This window comes from Branchiostoma lanceolatum, chromosome 3 (assembly GCF_035083965.1).
Source record: "Branchiostoma lanceolatum isolate klBraLanc5 chromosome 3, klBraLanc5.hap2, whole genome shotgun sequence".
NCBI classification, from domain to species: Eukaryota; Metazoa; Chordata; class Leptocardii; order Amphioxiformes; family Branchiostomatidae; genus Branchiostoma; species Branchiostoma lanceolatum.
The window spans coordinates 32,676,091-32,698,364 of NC_089724.1; the positions used below are offsets into that span (position 1 = coordinate 32,676,091).

A 22,274-nucleotide genomic window follows, 5' to 3' on the forward strand; every position below is an offset into this window, starting at 1 on the left:
ATCATAGAATGAAAAGTTCTACGCCATCTGAAGTTGACTACTTTTCCAGGGAACGAAAATCTTCGACCTCTTCAAATCTTGTATGTCTCTTACCTATTGTCAATGCTGCTCTTGTGACCTTACCTTCAATTATATAGTAACATTAAAAATAAAGTAACAAAGGACAGACACATTTCCAAAGTTCAAACTTAGACATTTTGACTTTCTACTGTAACAGTTTTATCATGAAAAGGTAATTTATAAGAACAAAGTTGGTTGTAATGAAAGTGTCAGTAGTGGAGGACAAGAGAATTCAGAATAAAATTTTATGGACCATATTGATGACGTTGTCAGATTTTATTGCTCGTTACCAATTAGAGAGAATAAATTTTTAAGGAAAAAATGTGATACAACTATATTATGAGGTATACAATGTACTTCTGATCAGTAAATTGGAAACATAATTACAACAAAATATGCTGATGCAGAAAGTATTCTCAGTATTAAATCATTTTCCAACTCAGTTACTCTGTACCTACATGTACCATGACTTTTGTCTGTGTATCGTAATATACCTGTCAAATATAAAACATTGAAATTGATAGAGTCATATCGGAGATACTGTCAACCTGACTGAAATTGAATCGAAGGAAGTTTTGTGATAGGTTTATCTTATAATCATGGTAAGAACAGCATTGCCTACATTAGCAGCATTTTGGCACTTGCACTGACAAGATAAAATTAAGAGTTGACCTTCATTATGACATCTATGTGGTCAGAATGGTTGAACAAATTACCAAACACACAGAGGATGGTATAACGCATGAAAGATTCTTCATTGTCATTTCTTCACATCTTCTTCTTTGACTTTGGAATTGATTTTGACATGCGCGGATGTTATCCATATAATCAATCAACAATTTTGGCCTAGAGTTCAGACGTGGTAGTTAGTCTATTTATCAACCTTGACTCAAACAGTTGACAGACATCCCAGGTCATGGTGTCAATGGGTGAAGCTACTAATTCAGGTATAAGGGGAGGTATGAATGTTTTCGGTCTGTCTGTTTGTGCTTTCGCAGTTATATATTTCCCCCTGCTAGTCATTTTTTACTGTAGAGTGACAAGAAGTGATCAATGAACACATGGTTTTAATCAAAACCTTATACATGTACCTTGTATAATTGATGACCTACAATTGAATAAGACATAGGAGGAACTCTAAATATTTCATGGAGGTACAATGTATGAGTTTTTCTCATTTTGAACGCGAACAAAGAATTTAAAGCAGCATGGCATCAAAGTCTATGTTCCTCCTCCCCTGTCATGATGACGCCTTTATGTAGACAGGTCTTCTCTTCCATGAGCGCCGGCCACAGGAAGTCGCGGATTTTGTCGCTGCCGGGATCCGACGAGTGGAAACGCTCGTGTAGGGCGGGGTTAAAGACGTTGTCGCTGTAGTGTAGGGTGAGAGGCGGTGTCTGTACGCACAGCGCCCACGAGAGCTGCACGCACTCTCGGATGTAACTGGTGACGCTGTTGGACTCCTGAAGGGCCGAGAATTCCTGGAGACACTCGCACAGTTTCCCCACCACATCCTGATGGACAGAGAAAATCAATTGCATATTTGAAGTTGTAGTTCCTTCAGACTCTTGTAGTGCACGTGCCTATAGTGGTACATAGGGCAGCAAGTTTCCTTATATTTTACAGGTTGCTAGCCCTTTAATATGCTCAAGGCACCTGAAATACAGAACCCCCATTTTACGTCCTATCCAAAAGACAGATAGCAGTTCAGCAGATAAGACTCGGAGTGGCTGCCAGTGTGTCAAATATTTGCATATTTACGTTTTTATTTTGCATTTTCTACGTTTAAATGAAAGTGGGCGAGGCAATGGGATCGGTATGGTTCTTACCTGATAGCATGCTGCAGTGTCCCAGCTGTCAGCTGCTGTGCAGAGGTAGTTGTTGATACAGCCATTCAGCTCAGCCGCAGAGGCTTTCTGTCGTGGAGAAGCAGCGCCCTCTGGCACCGGAAGCAGGCGAAACACGGTGGACCGCAGCTCACCCAACCTCTCCTCTGCACATCTGTAGGACAACTGCACAAATCAAACAACATAGAAGAATGGTACAGAATTATTCATCTCTCATCACTTTACATATACACTTTTTACTTAGCATCCAAGGGAGTAGAATACATGTAACATTATACTGTTTTTGGCTTATCTGTCTCCCTCTATCTCTCTCTGTGTGGTTCCACTAGGCATTTGTGTTTTCTTTTTCTCACTATTTTGTTACCCCACTCAATTGATTTCCTGCAAAAATCTGAGAATGAAGAAACTAAGGTGCGCTTTAAGTTGGTGTACAATAAGACACCAAAGATATTACTAACTGTAAATGCATTCAAGTGTGTGATGTTTAACTCCACATTTTCGCAGTAAGCTCTTCTACAAAACTTTTAAGCCATCGCAAAAATGCCTGTTTTGTCTTCTGCCCTCCTACCACCTTGTTTGAACCACAAACTGAAAACCACAGTGACTGCCAAGACTACTGTAACATTTTCTAACTACTGCACAATTAAATCGGCCATGAACTTAGTAATACATCAATTCCATCACAATCATGTACAGACTGATGGGACTTACCAGCATTACTGTAAAAGCTATTTTGTTCTTCAGGTTGTCCTGTACGTAGAAGCCGTCCCTCCTCAGGATAGCGTCCATGCTGTCCAGGGCGTCCACACGACTCTGTAGGGGGCGGTGAAAACAGGTATTGTAATCAGTTCATGTTTGCTTGTTTGTCTTTTTTGGTGTGTTTCTGCAGTTATGTGATTATTGCAAAGTAGCAGCCTGCCAATATGTGAGGCAGAAATGGTGTAATAGGATACTTGGAGAATTGGAGTCAAGTTTGTTCACACTGTACATGAGCACTTGCAACTATGAACTAGCATGTTCAACAAACTTTGAATCTTTGATGTAAATGTAAACAAATTGAGTGCACAGAAGGAAACACACAGGAAACCCAATGGAAACATATCTAATTTCCATGACCAACTTCTCCGCCCATGGAAACACAGGGAGCTGCCAGCCTAAGATACAGGATGCCCCCCTGTGGCATAAGAATCCTGTTGTTTGTTTTAGTAAGTCCTGCCAGATGGACCTTGTAATTGGGGAAACAGGGAGTTTGTGGTGTAGTTCTGATAAACACTTTCTTGGACAAACAAGTCCTAACCCCCATTCGAAAGGAAATTCATCATTATGGTGGTGGAAGGAGGAGCAAATTGTTGCTTTTTGTTACTTTTGTCTTGTTTACTATACTGCCATAGCAGGGCTGTCTGGAATGAAAGTACATGTAGCTTGACCTAGTTTCTTGCAGTGCCCCAAAACAACAGCTATCACAAATGTTACTAGGGAACATCAGGGAACTAACATGCTGAGGGATTTAGTAGTATAGTCTGAGATGGAAAAGTTGTATGTGCTGCCAAAGTGGCATGGGTTGGACTGCCCTGACAGATCACATGACATGGCCTAACAGACCACATGATACAGGCCATCCTTCCCTAGCTCCCTGTGGGTGCCAGTATAGTGGCTGGTGGGTATTGAATGCCTCTCAGTCATGTCTGCAAGATGTGTGTATACAAGTTAAGACATTAACTGGGGATAAGACTTGATAATACAGCCCTGCAGTAATCATTTAACTTTAAGAAGTCACCATTATTTATTTGAGACCCAAGGTCAAGGTAGTTTAACTCTGCTAGTCATGTATACTACATGTATGAGTATCAGCAATTCAGTTTTGTAGTCTCGAGTTGTATTGAAGAACTTAGTATACAGTTCATTCAGGAAATGTTCTGTACAGTGTACCATGCCTTGGCAATGCATGGATAATTGATTTTTCACACATAACAAGACACAGGAATAGGGAGAGGAGCCTGCTGTCCTTCATCTTTACTGGCCTCTCCTCCTAGCAGTGATTGATTACCAGGAAACATAGTGGAAACACACTGGAAACAGAGTCTCTAATTGGTGATAAGGAGACACATAGGAAACCCTTCCACTACACGTCCTCCAAAACAAACATTAGGAGACCTCTGAAGAGGGAAAAAGGAGAGGACACACAGAGGAAACACCCCCTCTTCTTTCCAATATGTTTCCCCTGTGTTTCCCCTGAGTTTCCATTATGTCACTGAGGTTTGGAAGAGTGTTTATTGGTTTGGCTGAGACATTCTCTCTTCTTATCAAACATTAAATACAAACAAATTATCATACACATCTGATGCCCAGTAATGCTGCACAGTTACTACCTGTGTGTAGAATGGCTGTCCCTTAAATATGTAGCTCAATCAGCAGGCTCACAGTTGAGCTCTTGATTACAATTACATGTAGGTGCTAACTGGAGACCCCGGTTCAATCCTGGGGCAGGACATGTGAGTTGGGGCTGCATCGGATCCGTCCTTCGGGAGGGACGTAAATTGGGGATCCCGTCTTGGAGGAAGTACCCCTCCCTGTAAAAATGTACCCTGCTACTGAAACAGCAAGAAAATTTGCTGCCCTATGTGCCGCTAGGCACTACAAGGGTCTGAACGAACAAGCAAACCTGTGTGTAGAGGGTTTCATATCGCCTGACGAGTTGGGTTGGATGAGCTGTCAGTGAAATGTCCTCAAATTTACATCCTCGCTGAATCTGACGCTTGGCCTGGGTCGTCAGCCTTCAAAAGTGCGGAAGCAAATGGTTAGATTCTTTTTCAAACTGCAATAAATGGGCTGTCAAAAGAAAAGCCTGGTGAAAGTTTTTCCTCAGTCTTTCAAAATGCAATTTGTTACAAAATTGTGGAATTATAACAAAATGTAAGAAGTTATCATTGAGTCTTTAAACTCCAATTTTAGGGGTAATTTGAATGTAAAAAGAAAGTTTTTTTTTTCTCCAAAATCAGGCATTTATTTTGGCTATCTATATGGGGTCTTATGTAATGCATAATGTTGATTGGCCACATAATTCTCTGCATTTTGGGCTTTGAATAAACAAAATCCGTCAATTCCTTCAGGAGATGATTACAACCAACAGACTTCTTGATAGGGATGTTCCCAGAAGAATGGAAAGGAGTTCACTAGTTGTACTGACTTGTCTAGAAGGTTTCTCTCTCTCTGCTGTAGATGGAGGATGGTGGCCTTGGCCTTGGCGTACTGTTCCCTGAGCGCTGTGAGTTCGTTGTTCCTGGCCTCCGCTGGCGGGATGTTCGCGGTGTTGCTGACGCTCTGTTGGCTGGTGGACTCCATCGCCAGTTTGCGTTTGTGAACAATCCCAGGTAAAGGCTCCTCCTGGATTATGACATCTGCTGCGGACAGAATATTATGAAATTAATAAGCTAGTTCACGGTTTGAAGTGCACATGCCCAGTGTGATGCATTGTAGGCATTATGTCAAAGTTGAAGGCCTCTGGCACTACATGAAGATTGGCCAGGGAACTTCAACTTTGATGTATTATCCACAATAAGTCTCACTTGAAACTATGAACTAGCTTATTCATTAGCTGGTGCAAAACATCAAATTCAATCATCAAAAAGACATCCTATTTATCAACAAATTTTTGTGGGTGTGGTCACTGTGGTAGGTAGGATTTTCTAGTTAAATATGCACAAATATATACCAATTATCGGTATTAGTATCTTTGTGCATTCCATGGCCAAATTGTAAGATTATACTGTAAGAAGTAAGTTTTCAACAAACACCCTTTCTTCAATAATTAGTTTTTAAACCCCTGGTAAAAGTAAAGCAGTCATCCTCGACTGAGGTGAAGCATTGTGCTTTTTTAGTAGCAGTGGTGAATGTAACATGGCTTTGCTACGGCTCGCGTATGTAGCCAAGCTCACCGGGTCACCCCTTCTCTTTTCAAAAGTGTGTTGGGTTCTTTTATGTGCATAGGTTTGATGCTTGAGGCTAACACCTGAAGCTCCCTCATACACGTGGCCGCCAACTGAATGTCACCATCAGAAATGATGATTGCAATCCCTCACAACATACCCGACCTGGGGCCGACCCCAGAGGTATCGCCAAAAAAGTGAGAACCCTTACCACAGAGCTCGGCGGCTTGTCGATCGGTGTGAGAGGAGTCAACCGCAGCTCCTCCACGGAGGTGCTGCCTGTCTGTACCGCCACAGTCACCCCCGGTCTGCCCGTCTGGGCTGGACTCTGCTGTGTTCACCTTCAGGATCATGTCCAACCCTCTGGACAGAGTTGCTAGAAGCCGCCCTACCTGAGGAGAAAAATAATGGGAAAAACATACTCAGCATAAATAACGCAAATAACATCCTAATTTGCATATTGTCACCTTCAGGATCATGTCAAACCCTCAGAACAGACTCATTAGAAGCAGGGTAGGAAAAAAACATGGGCGGGTCATTAATGTTATTATCATATAGCCTATCTAAACTGATCCATATAAGAGTAGACGATTCCTGTCTTCTATTTTGTCATATGCTTACAAAAGATTTGATTTATTCTAAGATAGTACTAGTAAACATCTAAAAATTTTGGGAACAAAGAAACATCATACGAATGTTAACAAAAAGATTATCTCCCCCTCTTCATAATGGAACGGTCGAACGGGTGTGTTATGGTGTCATAACACATGGGCAATGGAGGCTTTTGATTGGTCGACGCCATCTGGCTATGTGATAATCAATGATAATGACTTTGTGGACATGTGACGTCAGCAATTGATAAAAATCAAAAGTGCCAGAAGTTTATGAACAGGACTACTTGGTGAGAAGAACGAAGAAGGCCATGTACATCAGGGCACACCAACTTTCACAGAGAAGGCTTTCACACTTGCTGGCACTATTGACCAATAGATCGATCTTATATAGCCCCGACTATTTCTGTCATAGAAATTCAAAATAAAGACATAAGAATGCAGATATTTGATGGGCATGCAGTTATTCTCTCATTGGTCGAACCGCTAATTACCATGCTATCATTGGTTGAACTGCTGGACAGTCAGGATCGTTCTGAATTTTGAGAAAGACTGCAGTGCGACTGTCGAAAATTCGATGAACTAACATAATGCAATGAGTTCCTTATCTGTCAAAAAAGCTTTCACAACATTTGGCATTACCTTGTCGTCCAGCTTGAGCACGTGGAGCTGTTTTCGTAGCTCAGTGGTCGTCCGAAGCGCTTCTTTGTCAGCTTCGATGCGCTCTGACAACAGGTGAACAAAGTGGGCTTGTTGCGATTTTGAGGCCGCAGTTCTATCCACGGCGTTCATGAGAGACTTGTTCCTGATTAGCCGATCCTGGATGTCTCTCACGTTGAGGGAGAGGAGTCTCTGATGGCCGCACGTGGAGGATGCGTGCTTGCGGTCGTGATGAGATTTCTCCGGTAGCTTCATCTCGTCCAAGGCAGTCATGGTGCTTTTTAAGACGGTTAAACTCCTGTTACACTCCGTGAGCAGGCAGTCGGATAGGTGCATCAGGCTGTCTTCGTATGTTACCATTCCGTGCTCGCCCAGTCCTCTCAGGCAGGCGGCTACCTGCTCTTTCTTAGCGAGTAAACGGTTCCGCACTTCGGGGTATACTCGAGTCGCTATCCCTATGATGTCATTACAGCACCTGTGCAGATGTCGCGTTTGATGTGCCGCCAGTAACCACTGTCCACCGGCTGGAGTATATGTCATGTTCTGCTCAGAGGCGAAAACAGCTAGATGCAAGAGAAGCGTTATAACGTCAGGCAAGCTGATCGGGAAGACATCAAGTTCAGCCAACTTCACGTAGAAAATTCTCAATATCGGCAGCGTTTGGGGGAAGTCCTCCATAAACACGTCCATGGGTAGTTCGGTAGCAAGCGTGGATAGAGTTACCGGGCTGAGAGATTCCAGCATGCAAACTATTTCATCTAAATTCCTTTTCTGATACAGTAGTGCGACCTTCCGTAAGACCGAGCCGGGGCTTAATGCCTGAATTTCTGCTCGCGACGGCGGCGAGGTGGTGGAACTACTTGAACTCAGCCAAGTGGAGTCCCGCCAGGGGATGCGTAGGTTGACCCGAGGCTTGCTTGCTTTCACCACGCGAACTTTGTCAGCAGCACTCATGACCGCTGCACATCGAGTAAACGTCACAGTCTGTAAGACGGGACCAACAGACCTGTTGATGTTTTGCCACAAGCAGCGCCAGGTATTTTTCTAGTCGGTCACAGGAGTGAAACAGTAGCCGATACAGGAGCTGGCTGCGCTGCGCGCGGGTATTGTTCTCTTAGCCTGACCCTTGACGACTTCGCCACATAGCAACGCTCCACCAGCCGTCCGGACAAGGGGAGAACCGTTTTTACTTTCTCACGCTTATCTGGGAGACTGTTGTAATCCACGTCCACACCCTTGTTGTGCATAGTGGCATATAACGTTAGGACAGCAAGTTTCCTTGTTGTTTCAGTAGCATGGTATAACGGGACTCCTATTTTACGTCCCTACTAAAAGACGGGCGCAGCCCCATCCAAGATGTCCTGACCCAGGATTGAACCGGGGTCTCCTAGCTATAAATGTAGTTATCATCTAGTTGGAAACCGCCTGAGCTTCAGGGACATCCCTATCTGGGAGAGTGCTTAAGTCCAATTTGCGTTTGCCTCGATGTCTTTTGTAAGAACGCCCTCGACTTGGAAATATTGCCAACTTCATTTCATACATATCATTTACAAATTTTTGATAAACTCTAGTAGACCATCATGGGAACCCGGACGCGGTAGGATTTTTATTTTTAAGAAAACTTCTAGATTCAGAGATTTTTATTTTTAAGAAAATTTCTAGATTCAGGGATCATTATACGGAGACTATAGCCTCGCCCACCTCCGTCAAAACGTAGAAATGCAAAATATTAAAAAAAAAAAAATAGAAATGCAAATATTTGATGGACATCCAGCTAATTTCTCATTGGTCGAACCGCTAACTGCCATGCCGTCATTGGTTAAACTGCTAATCTTGTTCGAGTACTGGGCAACACCCCTCTTGTTGGGGTAAAGCGCCCATGAGGGAGTGCGCTGCTCTGTTATTGTCCTCGCATGTGCAGGAGCACAGTGGTGTGATGGACAGTCAGGATCGGTCATATGCGGCAGACTGAGGTTCGCTCCGGGTCATTTCTGTCCAGAGTTGACGTTAACACAGTTACGTGTGGCCGGATGTAAACAGTTCTCTTCATACTTTACCGTTACACACATTCATTTCAACTAGAGCATAGCTAATCCAATTGGTCGAGGCTGTCCTAGAAAGACATGTACCATTTGCGCACACAACACGTGACTCTTTTTGATACAACCATGTGACGTCATTTCAAACGTACCTGAACCCAACTCATGGTATAACATTAACTGTTACAAAATTGTTCCAGAAAAAATAATATATATTTTCAAAAATTCAGTTGCAAATAGTCTCCATCAACCCGGGGAAATGGTTAGAAGCGTTGTACATGTAGGCATGTCGTCGATATATGCATCGTAATATACAATCTAAGTCGTTCTGTGTTGATCAACTGTTTCATACGTTTTGACATTTCTATCAGAACGCCACAGCAAGTAAATGTTACGGATGACAACCTCTGCAGACCCCAAATTTCGTGCGAGAGTGCGACAAAACAAGATGGGAGAAAATGAATTGCCTAAATTTTGAAAACAGAGACCATGATAAACATTGCAACAACAATTGAAGCCACGAAACATGGTATCACGGTCAAAAACAACTTTCATTTCTGTATTCAAGAAGTGCACAAAGTGACACTAGTGTGGTAGCCTAGTGTCACTTATCAAGTTGGCAACTTTACTCAAGGCTACCACGCTAGTGTCACTTCTACAAGTGCGTCAAGGCCACCACACTTGTGTCCCTTTTGCAACTACCGAACTAGTGTCACTTCTACAACTACACCCAAAGCTCATATTTGACCATTTTCGGTATTTTCTTGTCAAGTTGACCATCGCCAGAGCGGAACTAAATTTCTTCTTCTTTTCTTCTCGAAATCAGGCGAAAATCAACGCGCCGGTTGATGTCATCTGCGCAATGTTTACTTGCAATGTGGCTTCAGACACACATAAACTCACAAGATCTCACAACATTCATTTGAGCCCACGCCCTTTTCTCACCAAAAACGACTCTCCCCCTCTTGTTTCCGCCCATGACCTATTGATTACGAATTACCGGCAAGTGATTGGTAGCTTAGGATCAAGTTTCCTTCTAGTCGCATATTTGTTTTGTAAGTCATCCCTTACAGGTAAAAGAAAGCAGCTCAAGGCGCAGTATACCGTTATGTCGTCTCCGAGGAAGTACGAAGTAGAATTGGAGCGCCGCTCGTCCTACTTGGATCAACAGGTGGGACAGAGAGCGCGCGAGCTTTTCAGAACGACGGACACGAACCTAATGTCGGGGCCGGACGCACTTCAACTTCGTCTCGACACCAGTTTGAGTAGGACGCCGCAAGGGCGCTCAACAACAAGCCACACGGAAAATGGGAATCAAGAGCACGAAACGACCACTCAAGAGAGCTTCCAGCCGCCGGCATTGCACGGAGCAGAGGGCTTGAGTCTGGAAATCTACGGCGCTAGCGTGATGAGACGGCCTGGAGAAAGTCCCCAGGACGCCGGGATGGCAGAAATCACGAACACAAGTCTTGAGGAGACGGCTTCCAGGAGTGGAGTGAGGACTGAAGAACAGGAACCTAAGACGCCATCTAAAGGGGAATGGCGGGGTGTCATTACAGACTGTACTCCAACAGGTGGGTGGGTGGTTATCTAAGTAAGGGCTTGTCAGCTTGTTGCATTCGTCGTACTATCAAAAACTGAGCCTTTTTCGTGATAGTCGTGCATGTATCGTGCAAAATTCAGCTTTCTTGTTAGTGATAAGGCGTTCTTAGAGCTTTGTCGGCATTCTGTCATAGCCTACTTGAAAATCCTATGATGTCAAAATCGTGCGACGACCTAACGAAATACGAGTTTAACCTTCTCCCTGCTGAAGTAGCCTAGCTGAAGTGAAATATGTGTTGGTTACAGGGTTAGGAAGCAGGGAGAAGGTTAAGGTACGTACTTCAAGTATTTCCAATTAGTTAACTTATTCACTCGGAAATTAGGCCAAATTGGTAAGCCACAGAATAGGTAAGTGTTAGTCGTAATTCTTTGTCAAGTCAAAAAAAGTAACAACAAACTACAAAGTGAGACATAGCCGGAATATATGATTTATTGAGACAACATTTTTATCAAATTTTATTTCCTCTCTGTGCTTTTAAGTGGTGATGTCATCCTGAAACCAAAAACGTTTGTTTAGGTGACCTCTGACCTTCAAAATAGGGTATCATGAATATATCCTGATAGTGTTAGTAGGTCAGTTGGTCTGTAAGTTTCTGTTGAATTTCCACCGTATTTATGTCCCATAAAGTTATCTGAAATTCACACCAAACGTTCCTTTTTGTTACCTCCGTGTATGGAGGTTTTGTTTTTGGTGTGTCTGTTTGTTTGTAGTTCTTTGAATGCAGTAGAGTGGCTTGTTTCCACCCACTTACTTTAAGGCGCATCATGACACTGACAAGATGTTAGGTCAAAGGTACAAGAAAGGTCCCTGAATAGTTTATTTTATTTCCTCTCTTCAATTTCCTGCTATACACATGTACATGTCTGTTGCCTTAGTGGGAAAAATGCATAAGACAGAATCAGCGAAAAATTAGAATAATTAATGAATAAAACATGAAATACACAAAAACTAGAAACTACGTCATAGAGGCATGAGATCTTCGTTTTTGTTTTCGTCTGATGGCCGGTACTGCCTTGACATAGATCTGTCCCTTTATTTCCTTTCAGATAATGAAACCCCGAGAAGCCCCACCAGTGGAGCCGTGGCCCCCCTCAGCCCGATAACGTCCACACCGAGCCACCAGGACCAAGTCATCCACACGTTACCTGATGCACTAGACAAGACCAACAACTCTGTGTCATCCGAGCAGCACTTTGTTGTCGTGGCCATTGACTTCGGCACTACGTTCAGCGGATACGCCTTCAGCTTCCTCCGCAATCCGGACAGCATCCACGTCATGCGGAAATGGGAGGGGGGCGACCCTGGAGTGACCAATCAGAAGGTGCCTACCACTCTCCTGCTGACTCCAACAGGACTGTTCCACTCGTTCGGGTTTGCTGCCAGGGACAACTATCATGACCTTGAGCCTGGTGAGGCCAAGAGGTGGATGTACTTCGAAAGGTTCAAGATGGTTCTTCACGCTAACACGGTATGTATGACGCCGATTCTTTCTAAAGCCAATTATTACCTGCTTCCCCAAGAAGGATATGTTTTCGTGTCTCTGTGTGTGTCTGTGTGTGTTTGTGTCTGTGAACAGTTACAATAATAACTCGAGAAGTTGTGGATGGATCTTTATCAAGATATTTGGTATTTACTTACTAATACATTTTGTAATGTTACCTAGTGTTGGCAAAATGAAGAAATGATTAGAAATGATCTAAGGGCCACCTAGTGGCTTTCTGCAGTACTGCAGCAGGACTTCTGGCTTTGATATCTCAAGTTCTGGAAATGGCATAGTCATGATTTAGAGACTAATGAGGAAATGACTGTCTTCCATTAACTTTATTGTCATTGGCTCTAATTTCTAGGACTTACACAAGGGAACTCAACTGACTGCAGGCAATGGAAAACTCTGGCCAGCTGTGGAGGTTTTTGCCCACGCTTTGAGGTAATATGATAGTCAAAGTAGCTTCAAGATCAAGACAAGATCAAGTCGATGTTATCATTATTTGATGCAACAACATTTTTCCATTGGAATTGGGTTAGCATGTTACAGCTGTAGCAAAAATGTTATGTTATTGTTAAGGAAGCAGCTGAGTAATTGTAGTGACATACATATTATGGAAATACTTATTCCAGAGATACATGTAGTAACACCATTTGTGAAAATTGTACAACATGTTTGTTTGTTTGTTTGTTTGTTTGTTTGTTTGTTTGTTTGTTTGTTTGGCATAACCGTTAAACAACCTTTAGATTTAACAGTCACCAGTTTTGTTCAGTACAAACTGCGTAAGACAGGACTGTAAGATTTGATCCACCCACACAAGGTGGATCAAATCTCTTTTTGATAAGTGTGGTGGGCTCTTTAATTTGCTTGAGGCGTAGCTGAGACTCCTCAAACATGGGACCTCCAGCTTTGCATCCCATCTGAGAGGATGCCTGCACCTGAGTCAAGTGAGGAAATAGGTGTTAAGTGCCTTTCCTAAGGGCACAACATTAGGGCCTCCTGGGAATTTGCACTCAGAATCTTTCGAGTCAAAAACCACCTTGCCACCACACGTCTAGGTTCTTCAAAGACCACGCTCTACAGGAGCTGACTGACCAGTCCTGTACGCAGATCAACAACGACGACGTGCGGTGGGTCATCACAGTCCCCGCCATCTGGAGACAGCCGGCAAAACAGTTCATGAGAGAGGCAGCCTACAAGGTAATGGTCTTTCCTTGACTTCCCTCAACAGCCTCACGGTCACACAATCATTTCATCTTGTTTCAATGTCGCAGCTGAAGTTATGAAGTTGAGACTTTCAACACAACACTACACAACTGTCAAAAGTCCTTCCCACTCAAGATGGTACATGGGACGACTCTCAAAATCAGTTTCAGTAGCCCTTGGGCCAGTCACAACCTTGTGCAACCTCAACAGCTGGGGGCTAGTCCACTGTTACTGGTGTGTGTTCAACTCACATACATTACTATTTACCAAATACTAAGTGCTAAGCTAAGAAATTTAGCAGCTTGCACCTTTTCTAAGTCTTTCATATGACTCAGCCGGGTATGGAACTAGTGGCTTTGTACCAAATGCAAGGCAAACACTCTAATCACTTGGCCATTGCACCTTTTTTTAACAACAAAAAGGTTTGGTACCAAACTTTTGGCTACACCTAATAAGATCTGTCAGGACAACTGACCATGCAACTCCAGACATAAACATCAACAAAAAACAAGGCATTAGAAATAAATTACCATAAAGATAACAAAGATCGGGTTTTCGATTCCAACAAAAGCATTCATCCAGAATTTGTCTGACTTTGACAGTGGGGTTGTTTGATGACCTATAGTGCACTGTGCTATGCCCCCAATTTCTAGATTTATAATCAATCAGTGCATGACTAATTACTTCTTGGCTGACAAATTGGGCTGAATGACAAGGAACAGACTGACTGAACACAGTGGGCTCTAATCTTAAAATCAAGCAGAAGTAAGGATCCGGCTCATTGTCTGTGTTTTACATCTGCTGTAAGTTGCAACAATTAGTACTTTTTGTTTTCTTCTATTTTGTAACGGTTCACCTTCTGTTAAAAAACACCGTAACGTTACAATAAGAAAAGAGTGCTAATGTTAAATGTTTCAAAAAACAGGCATAGAATACCCAGAATGAGCTGGATACTTACATTTCTTGGAGAAAAAGGAGGTCACCATGGACCACATTTAGATTGTCAACAATCTGAGATCTAAAACAAAAATGAGTGACACTTCTCTTAACTGCTTTATCTCAGACGCCTGAGCCTTTGACAAAACCTCAGCAGATGCAACTTGGAAATTAGCCTGTTTAGAAAGTTTGCCTGATGTTTTAGTTTTTCGAGTTGACATATTTCTCGCCACGTTACAATTAAAAGACTTAGTGTTTTCCATTTATGATTTCATCCGTACAGCCTAGATTAGCCCTTGCATTTTGCCCACGTAAATTTGCTTTTCATAACAGAGTGTCATGTGAGTTCCCAATGACTTTTATGTCATTGTTTCTACTCAGATATGTTATAAAAGCCACTTTTGTTTCCAGATGTAATGTACTTTTAGCTGATACTTGTGTGGATCAGGTTTCATCACATTGCCTGGGGCCCTGGTAATGCTTAACAGCAGGTTTAGGCAATGTTAAATAGTAAGTTTAAGAAGGCAGGTCTTAACGGTGAATCATTATTGATTGAATTCCTTTATGCACTACGCCAGATTTGGGTATTCCCATTGGTTCAACTAGTCTGTGAACCGGATGCTCTGTTGTGTCTTTTGGTCAATCTGGGGTACAATTTCACGAGACGAATAATTTGTCCATAACACTTAACAATGAATATTGGATGAGAAAAAAATGTGCTAGGTAAAATCAAAGAGAACACATCAGCTATAATTTACCTACAATGTTTAACATTGCTTAGAGCGGCCAGCTAAGGTGAATAAAGATAACTTGCTACACTTAACAGAATAATGCTTGCAAACCCTCATCTTTCTTCCAAGGCTTTAGTCTATTTAATGCAATTTGATGCATGTTCTCAGATGGGTCATAGAATAAAGATAACAGTTGCCAAAGTTCAAATGTGTGTTGTTCAGATCTGGGCTAAAACAATGGAAGACCAGAAGAGCACCATGCCACCATACTATGATTACCACATGCAGTTCAAGTGTATGTGTAACATTCCTGGTGTTTCATGGCTGTCCTGCAGGCCGAGATGGTGTCCAGGGACTACCCCGAACAGCTGCTGATAGCTCTGGAGCCAGAGGCCGCCTCCATCTACTGCAGACAGCTGCGTTATCACCAGCTGGTGGCAGATGCCAACTCTCCACAGCCTGCTGCACCCCAGGCTACCGTAGCAGCAGACATGGCTCCAGGTGGGCAGATGTCAAAGTGTTCCACTCCTGAGGCATTTAGTTAAAAGTTAAAATCCTCCCACACCATTATTGATGTATAGGGCGGTGCCCATCTCCGTTTCATAGCCCTGGGCCACACTGTGGTGCAATCACTGTAGCCGGGGGCTAGTCCACTGGCAGTGAAGTGTGTTTAACTTCCATACTGTCATATTGGTATGACTCAATGCGCCTCTTGTCCAGAGGTGTCCTACCTGGGGCTTGAACCCCAGTCCTTCTGGTCCAAGTAATTTGAACCAGATGTGGCAGAGTAGCAAAGGCGCAGACCACTACACCACAGGGACACCCCCACTCCTGAGGCATTGCCAAAAGTTAAGTTGTCACTGACAGTGAGTCCCAGTGAGTCACAAGGGGAACTTTTTGGCAGTGCCATAGGGGTGGAGCCGTTTTCCCTGCAATTTGTTGGAACAATTTTTTTTAATGAAAACTATTTTGTCCAAATGTTTTCTAGGTGTACTTGTATGGCAACTGAATTTTACTAAATCATATCTGTTCATAGTAAGTAAAATGCAATACAATTCATAAATTTTCGCTATTTGTGATAACGTTGCAGAAACTTTGTTAACTTTAGATTTGATTAGATTCCTTCAGGTTTACATAACTTGAACTAATACAACAACATGTATTCACAACATAGTACATTGTCAACTGAAAACTGTGTTTGTATTGCCTTCTATGTTGTAATAGGTCAATAAAATTGGTATACTTAACTATAGTTATTTCATCCATTAGTAAGGTGTATCAGTAATTTTTTTGTAATTTTGGGCCCTTCTTTAACACTCTCTTTCCACTAGATGCTGCAACCGTTAAGAGACATAAAAATTGACAGATTGCACAATGAATTTCGAAGATGCAGGAATTTTTTCACATCTTGGGTGTTTTGTTGTCTTTTAAGTCATCATGCATCATATTCTGATCATTAAAATCAAGGGTCACAAATCCATATCATGGTCACTCAATGGTCACTCATCTGCCATCACCAAATGTAATTTTCATGATCTCCAATTACTGTAATTAGTGTACATACGTTATACGTTATGTCATGCTGTTCATTATGTTGTCGTTGTCATTGGCATTGTATGTACTGTTATGTCTACTTTTTTTATTGTTATGTCGAGTTAGAAGTCCAGGAAGACTAGTGGTGTGCCTTAGGGCACATCACTAATGGATTTTCTCAATAAACTCAATAAACTCAATCACCGTCTGGTGGAAACACAACCCGGCCTCACTGATTGACAGCAGCAGGGTGGATTAGTTGATCAGGTTATGACCGGTGCATGTTGTCCTACAGGTGACCGGTACATGGTGGTGGACTGTGGAGGGGGGACCGTGGACCTGACTGTGCACCAGCTGGAGGAGGAGCCACTGGGGGGTCTGAAGGAGCTGCACAAGGCTTCGGGTATGTACTTCAACCTCTCAGCGGGGGGGGGGGGGGGGGGGGGGTTTGGTGGGGGGTTGGTACATGTCCCTGTGGCACAAGCGGTGTAACACAACCCAATTGCTTGGCCATATGGATTAAATTCCGTTGACACATAGGCTAGAGTTCAATCACAGGGTCACCCCTAGCTCTGACATGTTGTAAGGGATCGCATTTGTCATTTCAGATGGTGACGTAAAGCCGGCGGCCCCACGTATGACTGAGGTTCAGGTGTAACCCTCAAACCTCTGCACATAAAAGAACCCAACACACTTATTGAGAAGAGAAGGGGTGACCCGGTGTGCTTGGCTGAAAATGCGAGCCATAGCAAAGCTGCATTGCACAATAGAAAAGTGTCATGCTAGGTCCCATCCACAGTCAACCATTTTACCTTTTTACCTTAATTTACCTGAGGAACAGCTGTGTCATACTTTTCACCTGAGTGAAATACTAGCTGTGCGCCTAATTTTTGACACTGGATGCACTGGTGCATCTGAAAATTTTTGTAGGGTTACATACATATGAAGACACTATTGTACATTAGTCAGTGTGAACATCATTCAGTACCAAGGACAGCTATAGCTATGTCAGTGTGAACATCATTCAGTACCTAGGGCAGGGATAGCTATGTCAGTGCAAACGTCATTCAGTACCTAGGGCAGGGATAGCAGTATGTCTGTGCAAACATCATTCAGTACCTAGGGCAGGGATAGCAATGTCAGTGTGAACATCATTCAGTACCAAGGACAGGGATAGCAATGTCAGTGCAAACATCATTCAGTACCTAGGGCAGGGATAGCAATATGTCAGTGCAAACATCATTCAGTACCTAGGACAGGGATAGCAATGTCAGCGTGAACATCATTCAGTACCAAGGACAGGGATAGCAATGTCAGTGCAAACATCATTCAGTACCTAGGGCAGGTATAGCAATATGTCAGTGCAAACATCATTCAGTACCTAGGACAGGGATAGCAATGTCAGTGTGAACATCATTCGGTACCTAGGGCAGGGATAGCAATGTCAGTGCAAACATCATTCAGTACCAAGGACAGGGATAGCAATGTCAGTGCAAACTCATTCAGTACCTAGGGCAGGGATAGCAATGTCAGTGCGAACATCATTCAGTACCAAGGACAGGGATAGCAATGTCAGTGCAAACATCATTCAGTACCTAGGGCAGGGATAGCAATGTGAGTGCAAACGTCATTCAGTACCTAGGGCAGGGATAGCTATGTCAGTGTGAACATCATTCGGTACCTAGGACAGGGATAGCAATGTCAGTGCAAACATCATTCAGTACCTAGGACAGGGATAGCAATGTCAGTGCAAACATCATTCAGTACCAAGGACAGGGATAGCAATGTCAGTGCAAACATCATTCAGTACCTAGGACAGGGATAGCAATGTCAGTGCAAACATCAATCAGTACCTAGGACAGGGATAGCAATGTCAGTGCAAACATCATTCAGTACCTAGGACAGGGATAGCAATGTCAGTGCAAACGTCATTCAGTCCCAAGGACAGGGATAGCAATGTCAGTGCAAACATCATTCAGTACCAAGGACAGGGATAGCAATGTCAGTGCAAACATCATTCAGTACCAAGGACAGGGATAGCAATGTCAGTGCAAACATCATTCAGTAACAAGGACAGGGATAGCAATGTCAGTGCAAACATCATTCAGTACCAAGGACAGGGATAGCAATGTCAGTGCAAACATCATTCAGTACCAAAGACAGGGATAGCAATGTCAGTGCAAACATCATTCAGTTACAAGGACAGGGATAGCAATGTCAGTGCAAACATCAATCAGTACCAAGGACAGGGATAGCAATGTCAGTGTGACTACCATTCTGTACCAAGGACAGGAGTAGTAATTTCTGTGTGAACATCATTCAGCATTACGGACAGGAATAGCAATGTCAGTGCAAACATCACTTAGTTTATTCTCCACCTTTTTTAAAAGCATTTGTTTGGTGATCTTTGATTAACCATTGTAAACAAATGGCAGACATTAGGACAATCTGAGTTAAAGAGATTTGTATCAAAATTGGCTCAAAGCTTCAATGGTCTCTTTTTAATTCCAGGAGGGCCCTATGGATCAATCGGAGTGGACGAAGCTTTTGAACAACTTCTTCACAACATCTTTGGCAGCGAGTTCATCGAGCAGTTCAAGCGGAAGCGCCCGGCGGGCTGGGTGGACCTGCTGGTGGCGTTTGAAGCCCGGAAGCGAGCGGCCAGCCCGTACAAGACCAACCCTCTCAACGTCTCCCTCCCCTTCTCCTTCATCGACTACTTCAAGAAGACAAAGGGCAGCAGTGTGGAGGCGGCCATACGGAGGAGCGGTTACAAGTACATCAAATGGTCATCACAAGGCATGCTGCGAATGAGCCCGGAGGCCATGCGTGAGCTGTTCCTTCCTACAATAAGTAAGATCGTGGGCCAGGTCATCACTGTCCTCCAGAAACCGGACGTTGCGGGAATCAAGTACCTGTTCCTGGTTGGAGGCTTTTCGGAGTCGCCGCTCCTTCAGCACGAGCTGCGTGCGGCGGTGGGGCAGTCCGTCCGCGTCATGATCCCGCAGGACGTCGGACTCAGCATCCTGAAAGGCGCCGTGCTGTTCGGACTGGACCCGTCCGTCATCAGGGTCCGGCGATCTGCGCTGACGTACGGGGTCGGCATTCTGAACAAATTTGTGTACGGGAAGCACCCGCCCGAAAAACTCATCATCAAAGACGGCGTGGAGTGGTGCACGGACGTGTTCGACACTTTCGTGACTATCGACCAATCTGTGGCCATCGGGGACAGGGTGACGAGGAGTTACACCCCGGCCAGGCACAGCCAGACCAACATCGTCATCAACATCTACTGCAGCGAGCGCGAGAACGTACAGTACATCACGGAGACTCACGTGCAGAAGTGCGGTACGCTGAAGCTGGACCTGACGCGGTCGGACTACACGGTCGCCCCGCACCGGCGGGAACTACAGACCACCATGCAATTTGGGGACACAGAGATCAGAGTCACAGCACTGGACATTCTCACATGTACATCGGTCAAAGCCACCATTGATTTCCTCAACAAATAGAGCCAGGTACTGGGGGAACAAAACTCTACCACAGAGACATTCAAACCGGTTGTCATTGTTAATGCTTTGGAAATTTAATGCTATGTTTCCGATTATGGTCCTGAAATAATAAAGGTGGTATTTTTTTTATAGATTTCGGCCAAAGAGACTCAACAAATACAGACTGAACATTGTAATACTGAAATGCATCAGGACACTGGTATTTTCAACATTGTACAAGCACAATTTTCTATGGCAACAGAACTGAAAACATGTTGGAAAACAATTCTGCAATATGTTCATCATTCAGATAAAAAATAGTATGTTCCTTGCCAACAAAAAAGAGGCTAGGGTTGGCAGGTTTTTGCTAGGGTCGGCCGAGTTAACTGGAAACACAACATTTTTGCCCTGTACTAATCAATATGTTATTTCTCGTAAAATCATGGAGAGTGAATAGAATTACCTAACTTTTGCAGCACATGAGAATAATCTGTAGAATTAATCATCACTGTTTGCACAGTATCATTGTAAAGCATTATGCAACCTTGTTGTCAACCTGTGCAAAAAGCAATTCAAATATAATTCTCTGTGTTGACATGTCTGTATATGCCAACAATCAGAATCATATTCTTTGTGAAGAATTATTTTGTGTCATCTATTTGTCAGAGCAAGTACCTGGGTAAAATGATGCCCCACCACGCACATCTCTCCCTCATGCATCACTGACGCCCCCTGTCTACATCAATTGGAACTACAATGTACAGTAATGAAATACTGCATGTTCAAACACTTGTAACAACTTGATTAGCAGAGATGAATAGAATCTTGTCCTAAGTGTATGAATATGACGATTCAATTATCATACCAATATTTCAAAAAAGTTACCTTTTATTCTAGTATTCCTTAGTTTTTCAATTTCTTGACAAAACCATTGTTTTTATAGTTACAAAAGTATGTAGAGGATGTGGTGGTTTGAGCTTATGCCATAGTAAATTTCATGTCTTCAAGATCTATTAGAAGTTGTGAAGTATATCTGTGCAATGACAACATTTTGATGGCACAATGTTTGAATGTTCACAATGTCATACCCTTAGCAAACCATGCATATGTAACGTTACACCAAATATATCATTATCCAGTATCAATATCAGTAACAATCGTTATATGTTGTCAGCCGTGTTGCCGAGTTTATACGTAAATTGTATTAAATGTTCTGGTACTAAAAAAAACTGCCTGTGTCGGCTGGTAATGTGTTTGATCGAATGGTCCTTGTAGGTAAGCAATAAATTCCCTGCTTTGATATACATACTTTCTCAACCAGACCATACTTAACCATTTCGATACATTTGTGCGTTCTGTGTAATGTTGTTTTGGTTCGCTCCCGAGAAACGTACTGACGTAACATCACCAATTAACGTCCGATTTATTCAAAACGTATTTATCTTAAAACCGCGCGGACAGAGCCAAATTTCAAACCCATGGGCAGAAATATCAGCTCTTCTAAAAAGAAAATGCATAGTCTGTAAGTTTTTCTCCGCCTGTTTAACGCCGTGCGAGCATGTATTTATACTGAGGTACATGATGAAGAATTGTGCTAGGGTAACCAATTATCGTCCACTTCTGAATCTTTCCCCTTCTAGCGCTATGCTTGAAGAACATGCACAGTAATTGTCCAAAGTAGTCTGCAGACAAATTATAGTAAAATCACTACGTCTGTCCGGCCACTTGCTTAACGCGATGGAAAAAAAACAATGTTTATCTGTAAATTTCCCCCACATGCGCGGCACGTGGCGTTCACGTGGTAAACGCATGGCGATTATGTTTTGCTATGCAAAAATTAAAGAGATGGCTAAGGATCATACTTATGATGTTCTTTATTGCTCATGAGAACAGGCTTTGGCATAATACACCGCGACATGTGGACATGAGCCAAACCGGACGTGAATAGGTTCTGCACGTAAATAGGTCATGTTACGTTAGTAGGTTATAACTCCTAACTCCTAAGTTAGCCAATACTCGAAATACTGAATGTATGCCAAGTGTGTTAACATCAATCAAATTGCAAATATATATAATTGAACTGTATTTATGACCGAATAAGGGCGGAATGTACTACGTACTGACCCTTACCACTTCCCTCATGAC

General features: G+C 43.0%; 2 protein-coding genes across 3 annotated transcripts; one reads left to right on the top strand and one right to left on the bottom strand.

The window, feature by feature from the left end:
- Positions 1-317: 317 nt before the first annotated feature.
- LOC136431471 (mitochondria-eating protein-like) lies at positions 318-8,340 on the bottom strand. 2 transcript variants are annotated; one of them, XM_066422861.1, is made up of 7 exons: positions 7,087-8,340; positions 6,045-6,225; positions 5,095-5,305; positions 4,570-4,681; positions 2,619-2,720; positions 1,890-2,072; positions 318-1,574 (listed from the first exon to the last, which is right to left on the bottom strand). In XM_066422861.1, the coding sequence occupies exons 1-7, from the start codon at positions 8,056-8,058 to the stop codon at positions 1,275-1,277; spliced, it is 2,061 nt and encodes a 686-aa protein (XP_066278958.1). In that variant the 5' UTR covers positions 8,059-8,340; the 3' UTR covers positions 318-1,274. The 2 variants fall into 2 exon arrangements, with proteins under 2 accessions (XP_066278958.1, XP_066278957.1); XM_066422860.1 differs by having other exon boundaries at positions 5,095-5,308.
- Positions 8,341-9,534: 1,194 nt separating this feature from the next.
- On the top strand, positions 9,535-21,358 carry LOC136431472 (heat shock 70 kDa protein 12A-like). Its single transcript, XM_066422862.1, has 7 exons — positions 9,535-10,717; positions 11,793-12,214; positions 12,594-12,673; positions 13,291-13,432; positions 15,441-15,606; positions 16,934-17,041; positions 19,150-21,358. Exons 1-7 carry the CDS (start codon positions 10,006-10,008, stop codon positions 20,148-20,150), a joined length of 2,631 nt encoding a protein of 876 aa, XP_066278959.1. The 5' UTR covers positions 9,535-10,005; the 3' UTR covers positions 20,151-21,358.
- Positions 21,359-22,274: the final 916 nt, after the last annotated feature.